Source organism: Martes martes (genome assembly GCF_963455335.1).
Source record: "Martes martes genome assembly, chromosome: 5".
NCBI lineage: Eukaryota > Metazoa > Chordata > Mammalia > Carnivora > Mustelidae > Martes > Martes martes.
In genome coordinates, this window is record NC_137892.1 from 115,700,672 (window position 1) to 115,719,152 (window position 18,481).

The 18,481-nt window shown below is 51.9% G+C and overlaps 1 protein-coding gene across 1 annotated transcript in view; it reads left to right on the forward strand.

Moving 5' to 3' along the window:
* The window catches only part of CCNJL (cyclin J like), a gene marked incomplete at its 5' end in the record, with an annotated part of 55,738 nt that extends 39,620 nt beyond the window's left edge, over window positions 1-16,118 (forward strand). The window contains 3 exon segments of the mRNA XM_080805065.1: window positions 10,373-10,675; window positions 12,388-12,547; window positions 13,989-16,118. Coding sequence (XP_080661191.1) covers window positions 10,373-10,675; window positions 12,388-12,547; window positions 13,989-14,412 — 887 coding nt within the window. The 3' untranslated portion in view covers window positions 14,413-16,118.
* Window positions 16,119-18,481: the final 2,363 nt, after the last annotated feature.

Below are 18,481 nucleotides of genomic sequence, written 5' to 3' on the forward strand. Positions count from 1 at the left end.
TCGAAGTGCTAACTAAAGCAGAGGGGGGATGAAGATGAGAGTGTCTGTGCAGAACGAGGCCTTTAGCTGGGGAGAGGGCACAGCTGGCCTCCTGCCCGCATCCACCATGCACCCAGACAGCCATGGAGACTTCCTGGGATAGCAGGGACCCTCGTGACTGTGAGATGCACTGGACTGTGGAGCCATTTATTCATTATTTAAGGAAATAAATCCGGGGGCACCCGGGTGGCTCAGTCATTAAACGTCTGCCTTCGGCTCAGGTCATGATCCCAGGGTCTTGTGATCAAACCCCACATCAGGCTCTCTGCTTGGTGGGAAGCCTGCTTCTCCCTCTCCCACTCCCCCTGCTTGTGTTCCTTTCTCACTGTCTCTCTCTGTCAAATAAATAAATAAAATCTTTTTTAAAAATTAAAAAATAAATAAATAAATCTGTATTAAGTTTATGCCAGATGCTGTGCTGGGTGAAGGGGCCCTGTGATGTTCTTACGAGATGCACATGAGCCCTGCCCTCCTCCATCAGATAACCAGATTTCCAATTTTCCTCTGTCCCTGACCAGCTGGGTGATGGGAGCAACGGACTCGGTCGTTCTGAGTTCCTGATTCCAAGTGGAAGACACTCCCAGCTCCCGGGCTTACTACCGGAATGCACTGACAGTGCAGTGACTGGGAGACTGACCCTCCCCAGGGGCTGCCTGTGTTTCTTGATGTGGTGGAACCAGGCTTACAGCAGAGAACCAAGCACGGCGGTCCCTGTGTTCCCGGAGCTCGCATCCTGGTGCGTGCACATTCTGCCTCTTGCTGACCAGCTCGGTGACTGGGAATTCCTGCCCCTGTAGGGAGGACCCATCTGGGAAAGGCTGTGGGCCCCAGACTCCCCTTTGCCTCCCTCTCTGTGAACCTTGGAACCTCTAGCCCCAGAGTGGAGTTCACGGTCACAGTCCAGGGGAAGGAGGCTGGAACCAATCTAGCGTCCAGCACAGCCGGGCCAGTGGTATCGGCGAGGGGGTGGGTGTTGGAGGGGACCTTTTATTGAGCTTATTTTTCCCCTTTCTCAGAGCCTGTAAGAATATGTCTTGGGGGGGGTGCCTGGGTGGCTCAGTGGGTTAAAGCCTCTGCCTTTGGCTCAGGTCATGATCCCAGGGTCCTGGGATCGAGCCCCACATTGGGCCCCCTGCTCAACAGGGAGCCTGCTTCCTCCTCTCTCTCTGCCTGCCTCTCTGCCTAATTGTGATCTCTGCCTGTCAAATAAATAAATAAAATCTTAAAAAAAAAAAAAAAGAGTATGTCTTGGGGCACCTGGGTGGCTCAGTCGTTAAGCATCTGCCTTTGGCTCAGGTCATGATCCCAGGGTCCTGGGATTGAGCCCCGCATTGGGCTCCCTGCTCAGTGGGGAGCCTGCTTTTCCCTCTGCTGCACCCCTGCTTGTGTTCCCTCTTTTGCTGTCTCTGTCAAATAAATTAAAAAAAAAAATCTTAAAGAAAAAAAAGAAAGAAAAGAAAATGTCTTGTAGCGCTGGCTACCCAAGTTTGTTTCATCTGTACCTTTCCGGACTTGAGAAGAAGACCCCACGTTTGGGGTGCAAAGGATGAATACCATGTTCTGTAACTTACAGAGCTGCCATTTATAGGGTGCTGTCTGTGCCCGAGGCCTGGAGCCAGTCACCGTACCTGTGCTGTCCCGAGCCTCCCTACCACTGTTGGAGGTCTGGGTTTCCTGGTGATCACACCAGTTGTATCTGTATTATGGGGGCAAGGATGGAAAACCGGCACCTGAGCCTGAACTTATGAGACTTTTAGGGAGGGCATTCCCAACCTGTTTCCAGTCAGGGCCTTCCCCAGAACCTGGGCTCTCCCCGGCCACAGAATTCTCTGCCCTCATTAAATATTCTCAGCTCACATTAAATATTTGCCCCTTCTGGTGGCCACTTCTCTGCCCTCATAGGAAGGAAGAATCTGTGGAAGAAAAAATTAACAGCTGAAAGGTCTGCACTCAGCCTGGTCCTGCCCGGGAACTTGTGGGCCTGTGCTTCCACTCCTGGGTACCGGGGAAAGCTCCCCACCAGAGCTTCCCCTTGGGCTTCTGCTACCTCTACTGCCCAGCCCTTCCCAGTCACCTCTGAAGCCGTTGGGCCCACCCAGAGGGCCAGGCGAGACTGTGAAGCCGCTGGAGTGACTCTTTCTCCCTTAAGGTTAGCACCTTACGGAGTAGGACAGAGGGCTTCTGAGGGGTGTGGGGTAGCCGTGGGGGTCTCATTTCCTAATCCAATTTTGTTCTCGTTCTCAGATGACAAGGTGAGGGGGCTTTAAAATAGGAGAGTGGCCCTTCTTGGGGAACAGTAGCTTTGCCTGTTTTTTTTTTTAATTTTTTGTTAAAGATTTCTATTTATTTATTTGACAGAGAGAGAGAACACAAGTAGGCAGAGCAGCAGGCAGAGAGAGAGGGGGAAGCAGGCTCCCCACCGAGCAGAGAGCCCGATGCGGGACTCGATCCCAGGATCCCGAGATCATGACCTGAGCCGAAGGCAGGGGCTCAACCCACTGAGCCACCCAGGGCCCCATCTTTGCCTGTTTTTAAAAGCATGCATTTTGGGGTGTCTGGGTGCTTCAGTCCCTTATGAGTCTGAATCTTGATCTCAGCTCAGGTCTTGATCTCAGGGTCATGAGTTCAAGCCCTGCTTTGGGCTCCATGCCAGGTGTGAAGCCTACTTTAAAAAAATTTTTTAGGGGCACCTGGGTGGCTCAGTTGGTTGTTGAGCGTCTACCTTTGGCTCAGGTCGTGATCCCAGGATCCTGGGATCCTGTCCCATGAGGCTTCCTGCTCGGCAGGGAGCCTGCTTCTCCAAACTCTGCCCTCCCCCTGCTTGTCTGCACTCTCTCTGTCAAATAAATAAATAAAATCTTAAAAAAAAAAAAAAAAAAGAAAAGCACTGCATTTCTTTAGGTAGGAAGGGGGGCCAGCTGTTTAAAACCTTAGCCAGGAAAGTGTGGCCTCAGATTGGAACCTAGATCTAGCTCCTAAATGAGTCTGTAGACAGTCATCTTTTTTTTTTTTTTTTTTAAAGATTTTATTTATTTGACACAGAGAGAGAGATCACAAGTAGGCAGAGAGGCAGGCAGAGGGGGAGGGGGAAGCAGGCTCCCTGCTGAACAGGGAGCCCAGTGCAGGGCTGGAGCCCAATGCAGGGCTTGATCCCAGGATCGTGACCCGAGCCAAAGGCAGAGGCTTAACCCACTGAGCCACCCAGGCGCCCCTGTAGACACGCATCTTGCTGGACCTGAAGGACTGACTGGGGAAGGGGTCGGGGGTTCATGGGGAACAGTGTGTCAAGCCGCCTGCGTAGTCATTGGATGAGTGGCCCTATGCCTGGACATCGCAGACGGTGCCCCACTAACATTTTACAGAATTCTACTCTGCACGTGCACTGTTTCATATCAGAGTTTTTCTAAAGGCCGTCGAAATGTTGATGATTGTTGGAGGTGGGTAACATCTTCTTGGGTAACATTTCTCTCTTTTTGGTATATTTAAAATTTTCCAAAATAAAACATTCTTTCAGCATAAAAATACTGTTTCTCTTGGCCCTCATTCAGAAAAGTCAGGAATCCTGTTTGCCCTGCTTGAGGCTTGTTTGCTAGGACCTTGGGTGGAAGAAGAAAAGCCAGGCTTTAGAGGAGTCAGTTTGTAGAGACAGAAAATAGAATGGTGGTTACCAGGGGAGGGGGGAGCAGGGACAGTGAGTTACTGTTTCATGGGGATACAGTTTCAGTTTTGCAAGATGAAAGGCGTTCTGGTGATTGGTTGCACAACAGTGTGAATGTACAGAAGGCTGCTGAACTGTATGGTTAAAATGGTAAATTTTATGTGATGTGCATTTTACCACAACAAGCAAAAATGCTATTAAAAAAAGAAAAGGATGGGATGCCTGGGTGGTTCATTCGGTTAAGCCACTGCCGTTGGCTCAGGTCATGATCCCAGTATCCTGGGATCAAGTCCCATGTCGGGCTCCTTGCTCAGCAGGGAGCATGCTTCTCTCTCTGCCTCTACCTGCTTGTGCAGGCTCTCTCTGACAAATAAATTTTAAAAATCTTTAAAAAAAAAGGCGGGGGGAGCTGGCCTGTGAGAGTCCCTGCAGAGGCTTGTTGGATTGACAGCTGTCTTGCCTCTGTGGTTGATTAGGCCGCTTGGCTGGACTCACCGTGGTCAGCACGGTAATTGTGTGACCTGCCTGGGATGGCAGGGGCCCTCCAGGTTGTGCACCAGCCCCCGTAGAAGCAGGAGGAACCGTCAGCCAGGTGTACAGAGGGCTCTCAGCAGCATTCTTTGCAGGTTCCGCCACTGCCCCTGCACTGAGGGCTCACGCGCTTCTCTGCCTGAGCTCCAGACCCCCGGTGAGCGCTTGGGGAATTTTAGGATTTAAAAAAAAAAGTCTTTAAAAGTATGTCGATATGGTTCCCCTGCTCAAATTTGGGATTGTGTGACCATCCAAAAAGAAAAATGTAGATGGGGCGTCTGGGTGGCTGAGTCGTCAGGCATCTGCCTTCAGCTTGGGTCATGATCCCAGAGTCCTGGGATTGAGCTCCGGCCTGCGTCAGGCTACCGCTCTCTCTCCCCCTGCTTGTTTTCCCTCTCTCTGTCCAATAAATAAATAAATAAAATCTTAAAAAAAGAAAGAAAGTAAAATGTAGATAGAATGATAGAATTGTTAAAAATTATTTTTCGGGGGTGCTGGGGTGGCTCAGTCGTTGATCAGGTCATGATCCCAGGCTTCCTCCTCGGTGGGGGTGTGCTTCTCCCTCTCCCGCTCCCCCTGCTTGTGTTTCCTCTCTCACTCACTCTCTGACAAATATATAAAATCTTTTTCTTAAAAAATGCTCTTTCAACCCCCATGTAACTGTTTGTTCAGGAAAGACTCATTTGTGGATGCCAAAGCATTGAGTTAGGTTGTTGGAAGACAGGATATTCATGGAGTCTGATGGTGCCACCTCACAGATGACTTACTAATTTCACAGGAAAATGGTACCTTTAAAGTGGAGAGATCTGGTGTCCCCACCACCTTAACCAAGTGATCTAATGTGGCATCACTGTTGCTGGGACAAACTGACGTTATGTAACTCCTGATGGGATCTGGTAAGAAGGGACAGAACATGGCCTCTGTAGTTTCCTTACCCAGCCTGTTGGATCCTGAGGAGAAAATCCAGAATATGGGGCCTAATTTTTTTTTTTTTTTTAAGTAAGCTCTAGGCCCAACACGGAGCTTGAACTCAGGACCCTGGGGTCAAGACTTGCACGCTCCACCACTGAGCCAGGCAGGCGCCCCCAGAACATGGACATTTGAGAAGAAAACGGGTGCAGATTCATCCAGAGTCAGTGTCACGAAAAACAAAGGATGGAACTAAAGAGATGTAACAGACACCATGTGTGAGCCTTGTCGAATCTGGATCCAGAAAAACAAAAGTTACAAAAGTGACATTTTGGGGACTGTTGGGGGAAAGTCAGATGTGGATCGAATATGAGAAAATGCTGTTGCAGAGGCTCCTGGCTGGCTCAGCCAGTGAGCCTGCAACTCTCGGTTGAGGATGGTGCGTTTCAGCTCCCCGTCGGGTATGGTGCCCACTTCAAAAAAAAAAAAAAAAAAACAAAAAAGAAAATGTTAATGCTGATGTTTGTAGGGTTGGTAATAGTGTTATGATTATGTAGGAAAATGACATCAGGGATGGATCCTGTCCAGAGGTGGCATGTCATGTCTGCTGCTTGGCTAGAAATGGTCCCTCCCGCAAAACTAGTGTGTGTACACACACACACACACACACACACACCCCAAATGTGACTCAGAGTCGGCACTTGGAAAATCTGGCTGAAGGGTCATTTGTGTTCATTGTTAACATCATTTCATCTTTCCTGTGGATTTGAACGTTTTCCAAATACAACGCACATTGAAGGAGTCATAGTCTGTGAGTGTGTGGCTCTGGTCTGACTTGGAAAGACTCAGACGTCTGTCCGCCACGTGTCCCCAGGGGACCTGCCTGAAGACTTCCAGGCATCTGGTGTCAATGCATTTTGTCGATAAGGAGCAAGCAGCTGAGTGGCCGCGCTCAGTGGCCGAGGCACCCGGGACAAAGGGCTGGCGCACTCTCGTCGTGGGAGGAGGGGAGGAAGTGTCCGCGAGGCACGTGCAGCACCAGGAAACTCATAAAATCTTTTCTGGCCACGAACTGTCTCGTGCTGGGGAGTAGCTGGGGTCTGTCCGGCCAGCCGCAAAGAGCGGGGGCTACGAGGTCCCTGCTCGATGTGCAGCGACGTTCTCTGAGCTTTTGCTCTGACAAATGTCAGGTCCAGAGCAAACTCACTGAGGATTCAGACCCCACTCTGCCTGGCCCTGGCCTGCAGCAGCTTCTCCAGCCTGGGGAGCAGGTGAATTCCGATGCCTTAGTAATCCGTGGCCCCTTCCACTGGAGGGTAATCCTTTAGGGCCTGGTGACTAGGGAGAAGGCAGAGCTCTGAAAGGTTTGAAAAGCTCTGAGGGCAGGGAAGAAACTAATCTCATTGAGCACAGCTGCCAGTCAGAACAGATTGCTGGGTGAGGGTCTTAGCGGCACCCCCAGGATGATACACGCTTTTGCTGGGGCTGTGACCTTCTCGGTGCCACCCTCTGCTCTGGGGAAGAAATGAGCCCTTGTATCACGGACACTGAGTGTCTGTGAATAGTATTGGCTTAGTTCAGCACAAGGTTCAGGAAAAACGTCACAATTTTGCAAAAGTGTTTTCTCTTTCTTTTTAAATTGCACAAAGATAGGCTCATTGGAGAAAAAAAATTAGGGGATGCAGGTAATCTGAGAGAATCAGAGGACAATTAAGATGGCCTAAAATTCAGCTATTCAGAGAATACCATTCATCCTTTCAACGAATATTCATGGGGCAGTTACTACTACCAGGCCATGTGCTGGGACCTGGGGGCATGGCTGCAGATGGGTCACACGTGGTTCTTGTCCTCACGGGCTTCGACCTATTAATGACCTATTGGTCAGGTTCTAGTCATTAATATTAATGGTTGCTATTAAGCAGTCTGAGCATGAGAAGTGCCTTGATGACATCCGGTGGCCTCGGAACTGGGTACCAGAGGACGCATGATAGGGTGAGTGAGGGGTGAGTACTCCCAGCTGGAGGAAGGGCCCCCTGCTTAGGGAGGGTGTAGGGGGCTGGCAAGGCCTCGTCAGCAGGCCCCACCCCAGGATTTCCACCATACAAGAGGCTCTTCCCCCTTGGGCAGCACTGACCTTGCTGATCCTGCTTGAGTGGCGCATGCGTGCAGGACACGGGAAGGTGTGCGCCCTGAAGGTGGCGCCCCGCCAGGCTTGGGTCCTGACGGTAGGGCTCTGGCAGGAGAAGGTCTGGGCTTGCGGTCAGCTGCGGAGGGGCCGCTCAGCCGTCAGTCTCCACTCCTCGCTCTTCTGTACATTTCTGCTGGCTCGGCTCCTGCCCGGCAGAAACCAGGCTTCGTGTCACGCCATCTTTGCCTGCATAGTGGCCTCCTTACGGTTCGCTGAGAAGACAGAGATGCTGGCTTCCCAGAGGCCGTGTTTCATTTCTCAGGGACTTTTTTTTTTTTTTTAAGATTTTATTTATTTATTTAACAGACAGAGATCACAAGTAGGCAGAAAGGCAGGCAGAGAGAGGAAGGAAGCAGGCTCCGTGCAGCGCGGAGAGCCCAATGTAGGGCTCGATCCCAGGACCCTGAGCTGAAGGCAGAGGCTTTAACCCACTGAGCCACCCAGGTGCCCCTCAGGGACATTTTTTTAGGCCTGCCTGAGATATGCATTATATCGGCTGTAAGGCAGCCTGAAGTGGTTACTCCCTTCTCTCTCCTGAGAAGGGTGGAAGTCTGATGGGAACTGGGTCACAAGCAGTTCACTGTGGTGCACAGGTGTGTAGATGGTTTGTCGTGCTTTTAATCGGCGCAGACAGACGCGTGCTTTCTGAGCTCAGCAGGCCCCCTGTCTCTCCTGACATTCGGCGGTGTTCTGTCCCCAGTGAGCTTGGGCTCCAAGGCCACAGGCGACCACGCTGAGGCCAGGCTCAGGACTCACTGTGTGTTTTGGGGGTCAGGCGGGATGGGGACTGTGGTCGGGGAAGGCTTCCAAGGGGCAGGGACTTGGAGGGTGAAGAACAGGGAGACAGGTTGGCAGAGTGAAGAGGGGAAGGGGAAGAGTGCCCCAGGCAGGGGGCTGTGTAGATGAACGCTGGTGGGCGACCGGAGGCGGGGAGGGTTTCAGAGAAGGGCACGGACGGAGCCACAGCCAGGTGTGCGTGGTTTCCACAGGGCCGTGTGGGTTAAGGCTGGGAGGTCCGTGGCGGCCCCACCTACAGAGCCTCCCACCGTGCAGGCCGCCCCCTGGAGCTCCCCGCCCCTGCTGAGTGCGAGGATTGCTGTGTAAATACCTCGGTTCCTTTGACCCTGGGGTGGGATCACTGAGGCTCGTGTTTAATGTGTGTTTGTAACTGGCCCCATGCAGCTCTGTTTCATGCCGTTTATTTCCAGGACCTTCCGGTATTTATTCACGGTTCCTTCGGTTCCTTCAGTACCTTCTGAGCTGTGTGACGTGCCTGTTTGTGGCGTTTCGCATCTTTTTGCCGCTGCCATTGATAGGAATATATCACAGTTATCTGTTCCTGCCAAACAGATCGTGCCCACACTCGGCGATCTAAACGACAGTGATGTGGGTTGCGTGGCGTTTCCTCTGCCGGTTTCATCTGCGCTTTTCCTCTGCCGGTTTCATCTGCGCTCATTCATCCAGCCCCGGAGGGACGCGGCTGGAAGGTCTCATTCGTGTGTCTGAGAGGTGGTACGGGCTGTTGCCTGGGTACTTCTGTTCTCCTTGTGGCCTCTCCACGTCCAGCAGGCTAGACCTGCTTCCTCACGTGGCACTCCCAGCACGGCACTCCAAGGGAGGAAGGCGGAAGTCCATAATGTCACACCCACACCCATTTTCACTAAGATATAATTGACATTTAACGTTGTATTAGTTTAGTATATGTGCTGCTGAAGCGAGCACATCATCGTATTACTTTCAAATGTGTAAAAACCACTTGATCTATGTATATATTGTGCAGTGATCCCCACAGTAAGTTTAGTTAACATCTGTCACCTCGCATACAGTTTTTTTTTTCCTGGTGATGAGAATTTTTTTAAAAAAAGGTTTTACTTATTTGAGAGAGAACGTTCGTGAGAGAGCACAAGCCAGGAGAACAGCAGAGGAAGAGGGGGAAGCAGGCTTCCCACCGAGCAGGGAGCCTGATGCGGGGCTCAGTCCCGGGATCCTGAGATCATGATCTGAACTGAAGGCAGAGGCTTACCTGACTGAGCCACCCAGGCGCCCCTGGAAGTTTTTGCCTTTTGACCACCTTCACAAGTTTCCCCCACCCCTGCCTCTGGTACTCACCAGTCTCTTCTTTGTGTTTATGGTCTAGCTGTTTGAGATTCCACATGTAAGTGAGATCATACGGTATTTGTCTCTCTCTTCCTGGTTTCTTTCATTTAGCGTAATACCCTCAAGGTACATCCGTGTTGTTGCAAATGGCAGGATTTCCTTCTTTGTATGGCTGAATATTATTCTGTGGTATATAAAGACCAAATTTTCTTTATCTGCTCATCTGTCAGTGGACACTTGGGTCATTTCCCTGTCATGGCTATTGTAGTCAATGCTGCAGTGAAGGTGGGGATATGGATAAACTTCAAGATAATGTTCCTTTTTTGCTTTTCCTCCCTTTCTTGTCTTCTCCCACATTCCCCACCTACCAGTCTTTCCTAGGCTCACCTCCCAAGCCAACCATTTCTGAGGGAATCCAAGCTAAAAACCTGTTGACAGGGCTTAAACCCAATGCTGAGGGGATGGGGAGCCATTGTTGGGCTTTTCTACATGGTGCGGGGACAGGGTCAGATTTGAAAGGTCATTGTGACTCTGGCTGTCTGATCCTTGACCAGTCCTGAGATTGAACTAGTGAGGGCCAGACGGGATTGGAGAGAGGGCTCCCTTATTTCCCAGGCCCTCACTACTGTCGCTAACTGCCATTGAGCACCTCCTGTGTTTCACATGCTGGCCTGAACATGTGGTGTGCACATCCTCATTGTCCCTGAGAAGCTCTATGAGGTTTAGTTTCCATTTTACAGAGGAGGCAGCTGGGCACGATCACACAGCTGGAAGTGATGGCTTGGGGATCCAAGCCCTAGTGTGTCAGATCCAGAATCTGTACTCTTGGTCCCTTGGCAGTGGGTGGCTTTCTGTCCTTCCTGCCTGCACTGTCCAGGCACTTGAAGGTGGGTCTTTACCTCTTGGGGCAGGCAAGTGCCGTCTTCCAGTAACCTCTGCTTTTCTCGAAGGTAAGTTTGAGGACAGGGAAGACCATGTCCCCAAGCTGGAGCAGATAAACAGTACGAGGGTCCTGAGCGGCCAGAACTTCACCCTCACCAAGAAGGAGCTGCTCAACACGGAGCTGCTGCTCCTGGAGGCCTTCAGTTGGAACCTCTGCCTGCCCACGCCTGCCCATTTTCTGGACTACTACCTCCTGGCCTCCGTCAGCCAGAAGGATCACCACTGCCACAGCTGGCCTGCCACCTGCCCCCACAAGACCAAAGAGTGCCTCAAGGAGTACGCCCACTACTTCCTAGAGGTCACCCTGCAAGGTGAGGCCCGACGGCGGGACCTGTTCCCCTTCCCCAACCACACGGAGGCATGTCCACCCACAGAGTCCTTACTGAGCGGAGCCCATCCACCCAGAGCACTCCTACCTCACAGGGGTCCACAAGGAAGGGGCAGCAAGTCTTCCAGCGTTACTGATACTGTGTAATGACAAATAGCAGCTTAGATACTGGTGGCTGGCACCCTACTGACGTACTGATCACCTGCTAACTTTTCTTATGATCATTAGGTCTTGGGTCATTCCAGAAGAGCTGTCATTGTACAGGTAGGGTGGGGGAGGGGTAAGTTTTAGTAATGTTTAGCAATAAAGTTACCCTGTTTGGGGACATTATTTGAATTCCACTCTTCCCACTGTCTTAAAATCCAGGTATCCTGGTATCTTAAAATACCAGGTCAGAAATACTGTTGATACAACCACCCCCGATAACCCGCCCCAAACCAAAGTGGTCCCGAGTAACAAGATCAACAATTAGGATATCAAGCGTTAATGGAGCGTTTACTGTGAACCAGGCCGCTTATTTTAGTGCTTTGGGTTATATGATGTCATTGGAATTTTCCAGTGACTCCACATGAAAATCACTCTTTATTCTTGTTTTACAAATCTGTTTCCTCCATGGGTGCTCAAGAGGTGAAGTAACTTACCCAAGGTCATTGCTGAGATTTGAATTGGAGGAGTCTGGCTCTGTGCTGGCTCCCGTCACCATAATGCCACCTGCTTGACTCTGACTTTAACAGGCCGACGCCAAAGTCATCAGAAATGATAAGCAGTGTAAGAATGATGCACACCCTTCCCGAGTGTCCTTCATGAAAATCCTGGGCATCTAAGGAGTTGGCCTTTGCACAGGAGAAGGGTCGGCTTCCCCATGGTGCCAGACATGTTAGTAGGACACTAAGATTCATTTCACACCGTATCCGTGTACCAAAACAGCACATGTATTCCTTAAATACGTGTAGTTTTGATTGGCCAGTCATAGGTCCGTCGAGCTGAGGGTGGGAGAAGGTTCCTCAGTGAATGGAAGTCGGGTGCTAGTTTTAGTTCTGAGTATCAGATGCTTATGACTGTTTACTCATTCAGCAGATTTTTTTTTTAAAGATTTTATTGATTTATTTGACAGGCAGAGATCACAAGTAGGCAGAGAGGCAGGCAGAGAGAGAGAGAAGGGGAAGCAGGCTCCCCGCTGAGCAGAGAGCCCAATGCGGGGCTCGATCCCAGGACCCTGGGATCATGACCTGAGCGGAAGGCAGAGGCTTTAAACCCCTGAGCCACCCAGGCGCCCTCATTCAGCAGATGTTTATTGAGGGCCTGCTGCAGGCCGGGCTTTGTTCCTTTTAGTGAGTAGCCTGTAGTCATCCCCCAGACAGGAGCCTTTGCCGTGCTGTGTCGGTCCTGTGGTTTGTGGTGCTCTCCGCGTAGCCCGTCAGCGAGCCCCTGGCGGCCCCTGGAAGCTCTGGATGAAATTTCAAAAATGATTGCTCTAGGCTGACACCAGGAATCCCAGACTGAGCGCTAAGGTATTTAAGATTCGGGAGTGGAACTCCACGCTGTGTCCAGTTTTTCATCCTGGGTGCGTGTGGCAGCCGTGAACAGGCTTGAATTGAATCACTTGTCTGCCAGTTCTCAGGAGGCCCGAGGCGGAGAAGCCCTGGGAGCCCAGAGCGAGGCTCTGTGGTGCTGACTGCCGTGATTCTCTTTCAGATCATATTTTCTACAAATTCCCGCCCTCTGTGGTTGCTGCAGCCTGCGTTGGAGCCGCCAGGATCTGCCTCCAGCTTTCTCCCTACTGGACCAGAGACCTACAGAGGATCTCAAATTACACCCTAGAACATCTCAGCACGTGCATTGAAATCCTCCTGGTGTAAGTTCCACCCCTGATCTTTCTGTGTTCCCGGAATATCCAGGCACTTGCTTTCGAGACCCACGTTACACAGTTTCTTGAAGTCAGAGGGTTGTGGTGGCTCCCCTGGGCAGTGTCTCCCGTAAAGTGAGCCATGGTGACTCCTGATGGAATTGAGGTTTGCAGAGGTGAACCTTCCTGTTTTGGGTAGCTCTGGGTTTGCAATATTAAGGTCAAGGGGTGGGGGAGAAGAGAAGCTGTGTGCATACCCTTCTGAGTGTCTGGGCTGTGTGCTCTGAGCCACGGTGCGTCAGTCAGTCTTATGGGTGGTTACACCGAGTGATTACACTCGTGATAAGCTACTTTCCTTAGACGTGGCCACAAAGCTGACCTCTTAGCCAGCTAAGCTCAGAGGGGCTTAACATAAGAGGCCTCAGTGGGAATACTGGGGAGGACATACTGAGTGTATCAGAGAAGGTGCATAAGGGCTGCATAGACCCATCACTATGAAACTGATATTGAAGGAGGAAGTGTTCAGTAGTGACCGCAGGGAGGAGACAGAACCAAGAAGTCCCAGGAGCTGCACCCCATTCCTCTTTCGCCCAACAGGTGGCAGCATCTGCTAGATGCTGGCCCCACTCACCCAGGGGCCAGGCCCCCTCCCCCACCCAGAGCTGCCTCCCAGCCTCCTGGTGAAGGAAGCTTTGCTGGTAGCTGGTTGCCTTTGTGTCGTTGCTCCAAACTGTCCACCCTGCTCCCTGGACCTTGTTTTAAAATCTGTGTTTGTCGAAGGTGCTCAGAGCCAGAGCATATGGTCTGGTCTGAATGCAGATAGATGCCCCAGATTCTGAGCCGCCAGCCCTGCCTCTTCACCATGGTGGTGGCTCTGGGATGCCCAGCTTCTCAGATCCAAGGCCTCCCTGTGCTCCAGTCTTAACCTGAGTCTCTGCTGGATTAATGGAATTGTTATTTCAAGAAGATTTACAGGAAGCTTTTTTTAAAGATGGAAATAAACCTGTTGATCCCCTTTTCAGAAGGTGAAACTTAGGCCCCCAGGGCGGCTGGCTTGAGATCTGTTTGGGGGTGCCTCGAAGGCAGAGGTTGTTCTCATCAGCTACCGGGCAGTCCCTCTTGGAGCGTGCGCTCGGCAAGGGGCCGGATGGTAACCCAGAATTTATCATCTGGGGGTTGACTGCTGAGATGGGCCAGTATAGTGGCTTAGAGGACAGCGAGGCTAGTCTCCAGGGGCCAGAAGGGGTTTCCGTAGGAAGCAGATCCAGGCTTGGTCTGAGGTCTGAGTTTAGTCAGAGAAGAGCAGGGACGGCGCTGCAGGCAGTAAGCATGGGCTGTGCGTGGCCGTGGGGTCACAGCACACAGATCTCGAATTCCACTTAGGGGCACACTCAGGGGTCTGCTGCTATGGCCTTTGACCTCAGGTCTCACCCAGGTCCTCTCCTTTCAGAGCCTATGACAACGTCTTCAAGGACGCTGTCGCAGTCAAGAGCCAGGCCTTGGCAGTGGTGCCCAGCACAACCCCTGCCCCCACCCAAGTGCTGTTCCAGCCGCCCGCCTACCCCACGCTCAGCCAGCCGGCGACGCCGGGCCTGGCCTCGTTCCAGACCCCCGTGCAGGACCTCTGCTTGGCCTATCGGGACTCGCTGCAGGCCCATCGCTCCGGGAGTCTGCTCTCTGGGGGCTCCGGCTCATCCCTCCACACCCTGTACCCCACCCTCCAGCCCCTGGATGTGTGCCCCGTGTCCCTCCCCACGCCCCTCAGCGTGCAGATGGCCATCACAGCCGAGCCCAGGCACTGCCTCGCCACCAGCTACGGAAGCAGCTACTTCAGCGGAAGCCACGCGTTCCCTACAGGCTGTTTCGACAGATAGGGCACCTTTGGGCCACACAGGGAGGCCTTGGAAACTCACCTGGGCAGAGGAAGAAGACACAGTTCAGGGGAGCTCAGCCGAGTGAGGCAACGGGGAGGCCGTCCCCACAGAGCCTCGCTGACTTTGAACACAGAGGGTTCATGTTCTTTTTAATGAAAGCCGACAAAAGAGCAAAATAGTCGATGCCATCCCTCCCCCGAGAGAATTCCTCTGGAAAACGTCTTCCACATGTGCAGCTGGGGTACGGGGGATGACTCGGCCACAGTCCTCCGGAGGAGGGACCCGGTGGAGTGAGAAAGACCTGGTGAGAGGCCAGGAGACTGGACACCGGTCAGTCCTCGAGCATGTCTGGTGTCTGGCATCAAAGACTATTTCTTGCCAGCGGCAGTGACACTGAACAAGGAGGGACTCCCTGACGTGTTCTCAGGACCTCCAGCAGATACCGAATTCGGTGCTCTTTCCCTGGCTCCGTACAGAGGAGCCTGTGTGTGTTTTTGCCTGAGCGTCTGCCTTCTAAGGCACGGTGGGTGGCTGTCTTGCCTTTGTTGTCAAATCTAAAACCTTATTTGGCTTTTTAGATATTTCACCCGCCGCTACTTCCCGAAGTGACCTAGCTTTCTGTTCAGTAAGATATCTTGTTTACATACTGTATCAGGGATTTTATGATACTTGAAAATTCCTTAGGAGAAGAAAAAGGTTGATTGCCACACTGCCTGTCGCATGCAAGCCGTAGGTTCGAACCCAGCTTGTAACAGCAGAAAATGCGTTTTCAGAAGCATGTGGTTGGGGAGAGCCAGTTTCCAGGCTCTTGCTTCCGGAAGATTCCGAGTCTTGGATGCTGTGTTCACCTGTAGAACTTCAACAACCACCCAGAGGAAAAGATGATTGAAGGGTAGACAAGGGTTTACCACTAGCAACCCCCACCTCCCTCCACCATGGGCTTAATGGTGCACGAGGTTAAACCCAGCCGTGGCTTTGAGTTTGGCTAATAGGGAAGGCTAAAAATGTGGAGTATTTGCTTCATGCCAGCTGACTTGGGGAGTGGGCTCGTGCATGGGTATATGTCACAACCACTGATAGGCAAGCGATTGGTTGGATCGAAAGCCAGTATTTGGGTCCCCGCCACAAATGGGCTCTCAGGAAGACTCTTGTAACCATGTGCAATATGTTTCTATTTCTGACTCATGGCTTGTGCTCATTGTTTTGTTTGTTTGTGTTTTTGTTTTTTTGGTTGGTTTGGGGTCAGGGGGACACGGTGTTCACCCATCAGAACTGGGAGGTGCAAAGAACCGCAGAAGCAGTTTTTGTTTGTTTGAAGAAGAACCCATCTCAGTTTTCTTGGCTTAGGAGCCAGTCCAGGAGACTGGCTCAGGGCCTGCCAGGGAGGCAGCTACATGCTGCTGAGTTGGATCCGAAGGTGATTTCCAGAGCGAGTGGAAGCTTCCGCGTAGAAGCAGAGTAAGAAGAGGTGACGTGGATAAGGGCGCTGCTGCCCCTTTGTCACTCGAGTGTGGGATAACTACACGTTCATTTGTTGCTTTTCTCTTTTTCGTTTGCCAACCTCCTTCTATTTATGTGAAACTGGTTTGGATTCCAAGTTAATGTGTCCATCTGTTCTGGGACGGGGGCTTGTGAGGGGTCCCCCAGTAGAGCTTCCAGCCAGCCCAGCAGCAGAAGAAGGCGTCCTGCAATAAACATGTCACCTGCTCTCGGTCTCTGTTCTCTTCCTGCCCTTGTCCTCTCCGCCAGCCCCCGGGGGTGTCTTCCCTCTTGCTGGGAGGTTGACGGGGTGGGGGGGGGTAGGTGTGGGCAATATGAGACCGCCGTGGAGCTGGGTGCTGCCCCCCGAGTTGGAGCTGGGCCTCCCTGGGGACACCCACGGCGGAAGTTAAGGTTGGACACCCCAGCTCTACCAGTACTGGTGGTCACGGTTCTCTCTCCACAGAAACGGAACCCGTGATATATGTAGCCAGAGAGATGCGTTGTAAGGAATTGGCTCACCCAGCTGGGGCTGACAGGTCAGGAACTGTGGAGGGCAGGCCAGGAGGCTGGGGTCCAAAATGTGTGGGGCAAGCCAGAAACTCAAGACTTCTCCGACAGTCTCTGGGGAGAACTCCTTCTCCAGGGACCTGTTTTTGCTCTACAGCCCTCACCTGACAGCATGAGCACACACACACACCCGCCACGCACACACACAGAGTAGTCTCCCATACTTAAGGCTTACTGATCGGAACTGTCTCAGTCACATCTACAAAATGCCTTCCCAGCGACACCTGGACTGGGGTTTGACTGAACGGCTGCACGCCGCAGCCTGGCCAGGCAACCACGTAGGACTCACCACAGCCACTTACTGGCTGTCGGGAGGCCGCTGCCTCCACAGCCCTGAGCCTCCCATCTTCTCACCTTTTGAAGTGGGGGTGAGGACACTCACCTCGGAGGGTTCTCCTGAGGATTAAGCGGCGTAATGCACATCGGAACCAAACATGAAGTCCCCTTCAGGATGCACCATTGTCTTACGTGCCAAGAAGAAGAATTAAAGGAAAACCTGCCAACTAGACCAGGGCACAGTGTTTAAGATACTGCTGATGAAACACTGCACTCTTCTGTCAGGAGGGTTAAAAATTAAAATCTGTGTACCATAGAATTGATGGAATTTGCTGTCAACCTTTCTGGGGACACGGTGTAGGTGTGGCGCTGAGTGGTTCTCACAAAGCACAGATGCCTTCGGTGAGGAAGGGAGGTGTGGGGAGATACACGTTCAGGGCATGAGGCTGAGGTCCAGCCCCTGGAGCTGTTTGGGAACCATGTGTGTTGACAGGGCAGGGCAGGGCTGGGGATAGGACTCCCCACCTGCCGTGTGCAGGCCAGGCGAGGCAGGAGGCTCTAGGTTTTGGGGATTCGACGATAAGGCAAGTCATGGCTTTACCAAGAGCCACCCACTCCACTATCCCTCTGTCTTTAGGCTTCAGTTTCTCCACCTGTTACTTTAGAGATGGTTGAGTAGTGTGGTTTTGAGCTCAAGAAGGGGACTGAGCCACAGAGGTCCTGGGCTCCTGCCTGCCTTCGCCCCGAGGGATCTGCTTGTACTTCTCCCACACATGGGCGGTCCGTGTTGGATTTTATTCCTGCCCATGCTGGGCAGTAGTTCGGAAAGCTTGAACAAGCGCAGAGATGCATTAAAGGCCCCTCTGGGGCTGACATCTGGTTCATTCCAGAGATTTTCAAACCTGAGCAACCTGCACGATGGCATGGGGCATTCTCCGAGAGGAGTGGGGCCTGGAGATCTGCATTTCTAGCTGGCTTCCTGGTGACTCAGATGCGTGTTTTCTTTGACATTCCAGCAGAGGATGTCACACACGGCCTGGTTTCTGGCCCAAAAGACAGAGTCAGGAAACCGCATGCCTGTCTGAATTTCTGAGCCGCCTGAGTTCTAGACGTGGACCTTGTTCCATGCTTATTAGTTCTTTGTTCTATGCAGTATTTCTTTTGCCAAGCTGTGTGGAGGCTTGGGACATGCAGATCCATTTTCCAAGGAGAACCTGCTTCCCTTTAGGTTTAACATTGTAAATGCCTGGATTAGCGTTGGGGTCAAGGTTCCACTTCCTCATGCCTTTTGGGTTCAAACTCCCCCTCTCCTGTTCTGCCACCAGCAAGCTCCTCTCCCTTCATCCTTTCCATCTGTGATTCTCAGCAGGGCCCATTCTTGCCTCCTGGAGGATGTTTGGCAATGTCTGGAGACGTTTTGGGTCATCACTAGTGGGGTGGAGGGTGGCAAGCATATAGCGGGTAGAGATCAGGGACCCTGCTGAACATCCTACAGCCCAGGATGGCCCCCACAAAAAAGAACAGTCGTGTCCGAAGTAACAGCAATAGTAGAGGTTAAGAAGCCTCAACATGTGTTACGTCCCAAAGAGGTCTTTAAGAACCCTAGTCACTCGTTACTCTTCTTATTTTCTTCATAGCTGTTAAAGCCATCTGAAATGATCTTGTTACTTGGCTTACTTGATTTGATGGTTGTACCCTCAGCTACTTTCCCCCAGTAGAACATGAAGAATATTACCACCTGGTG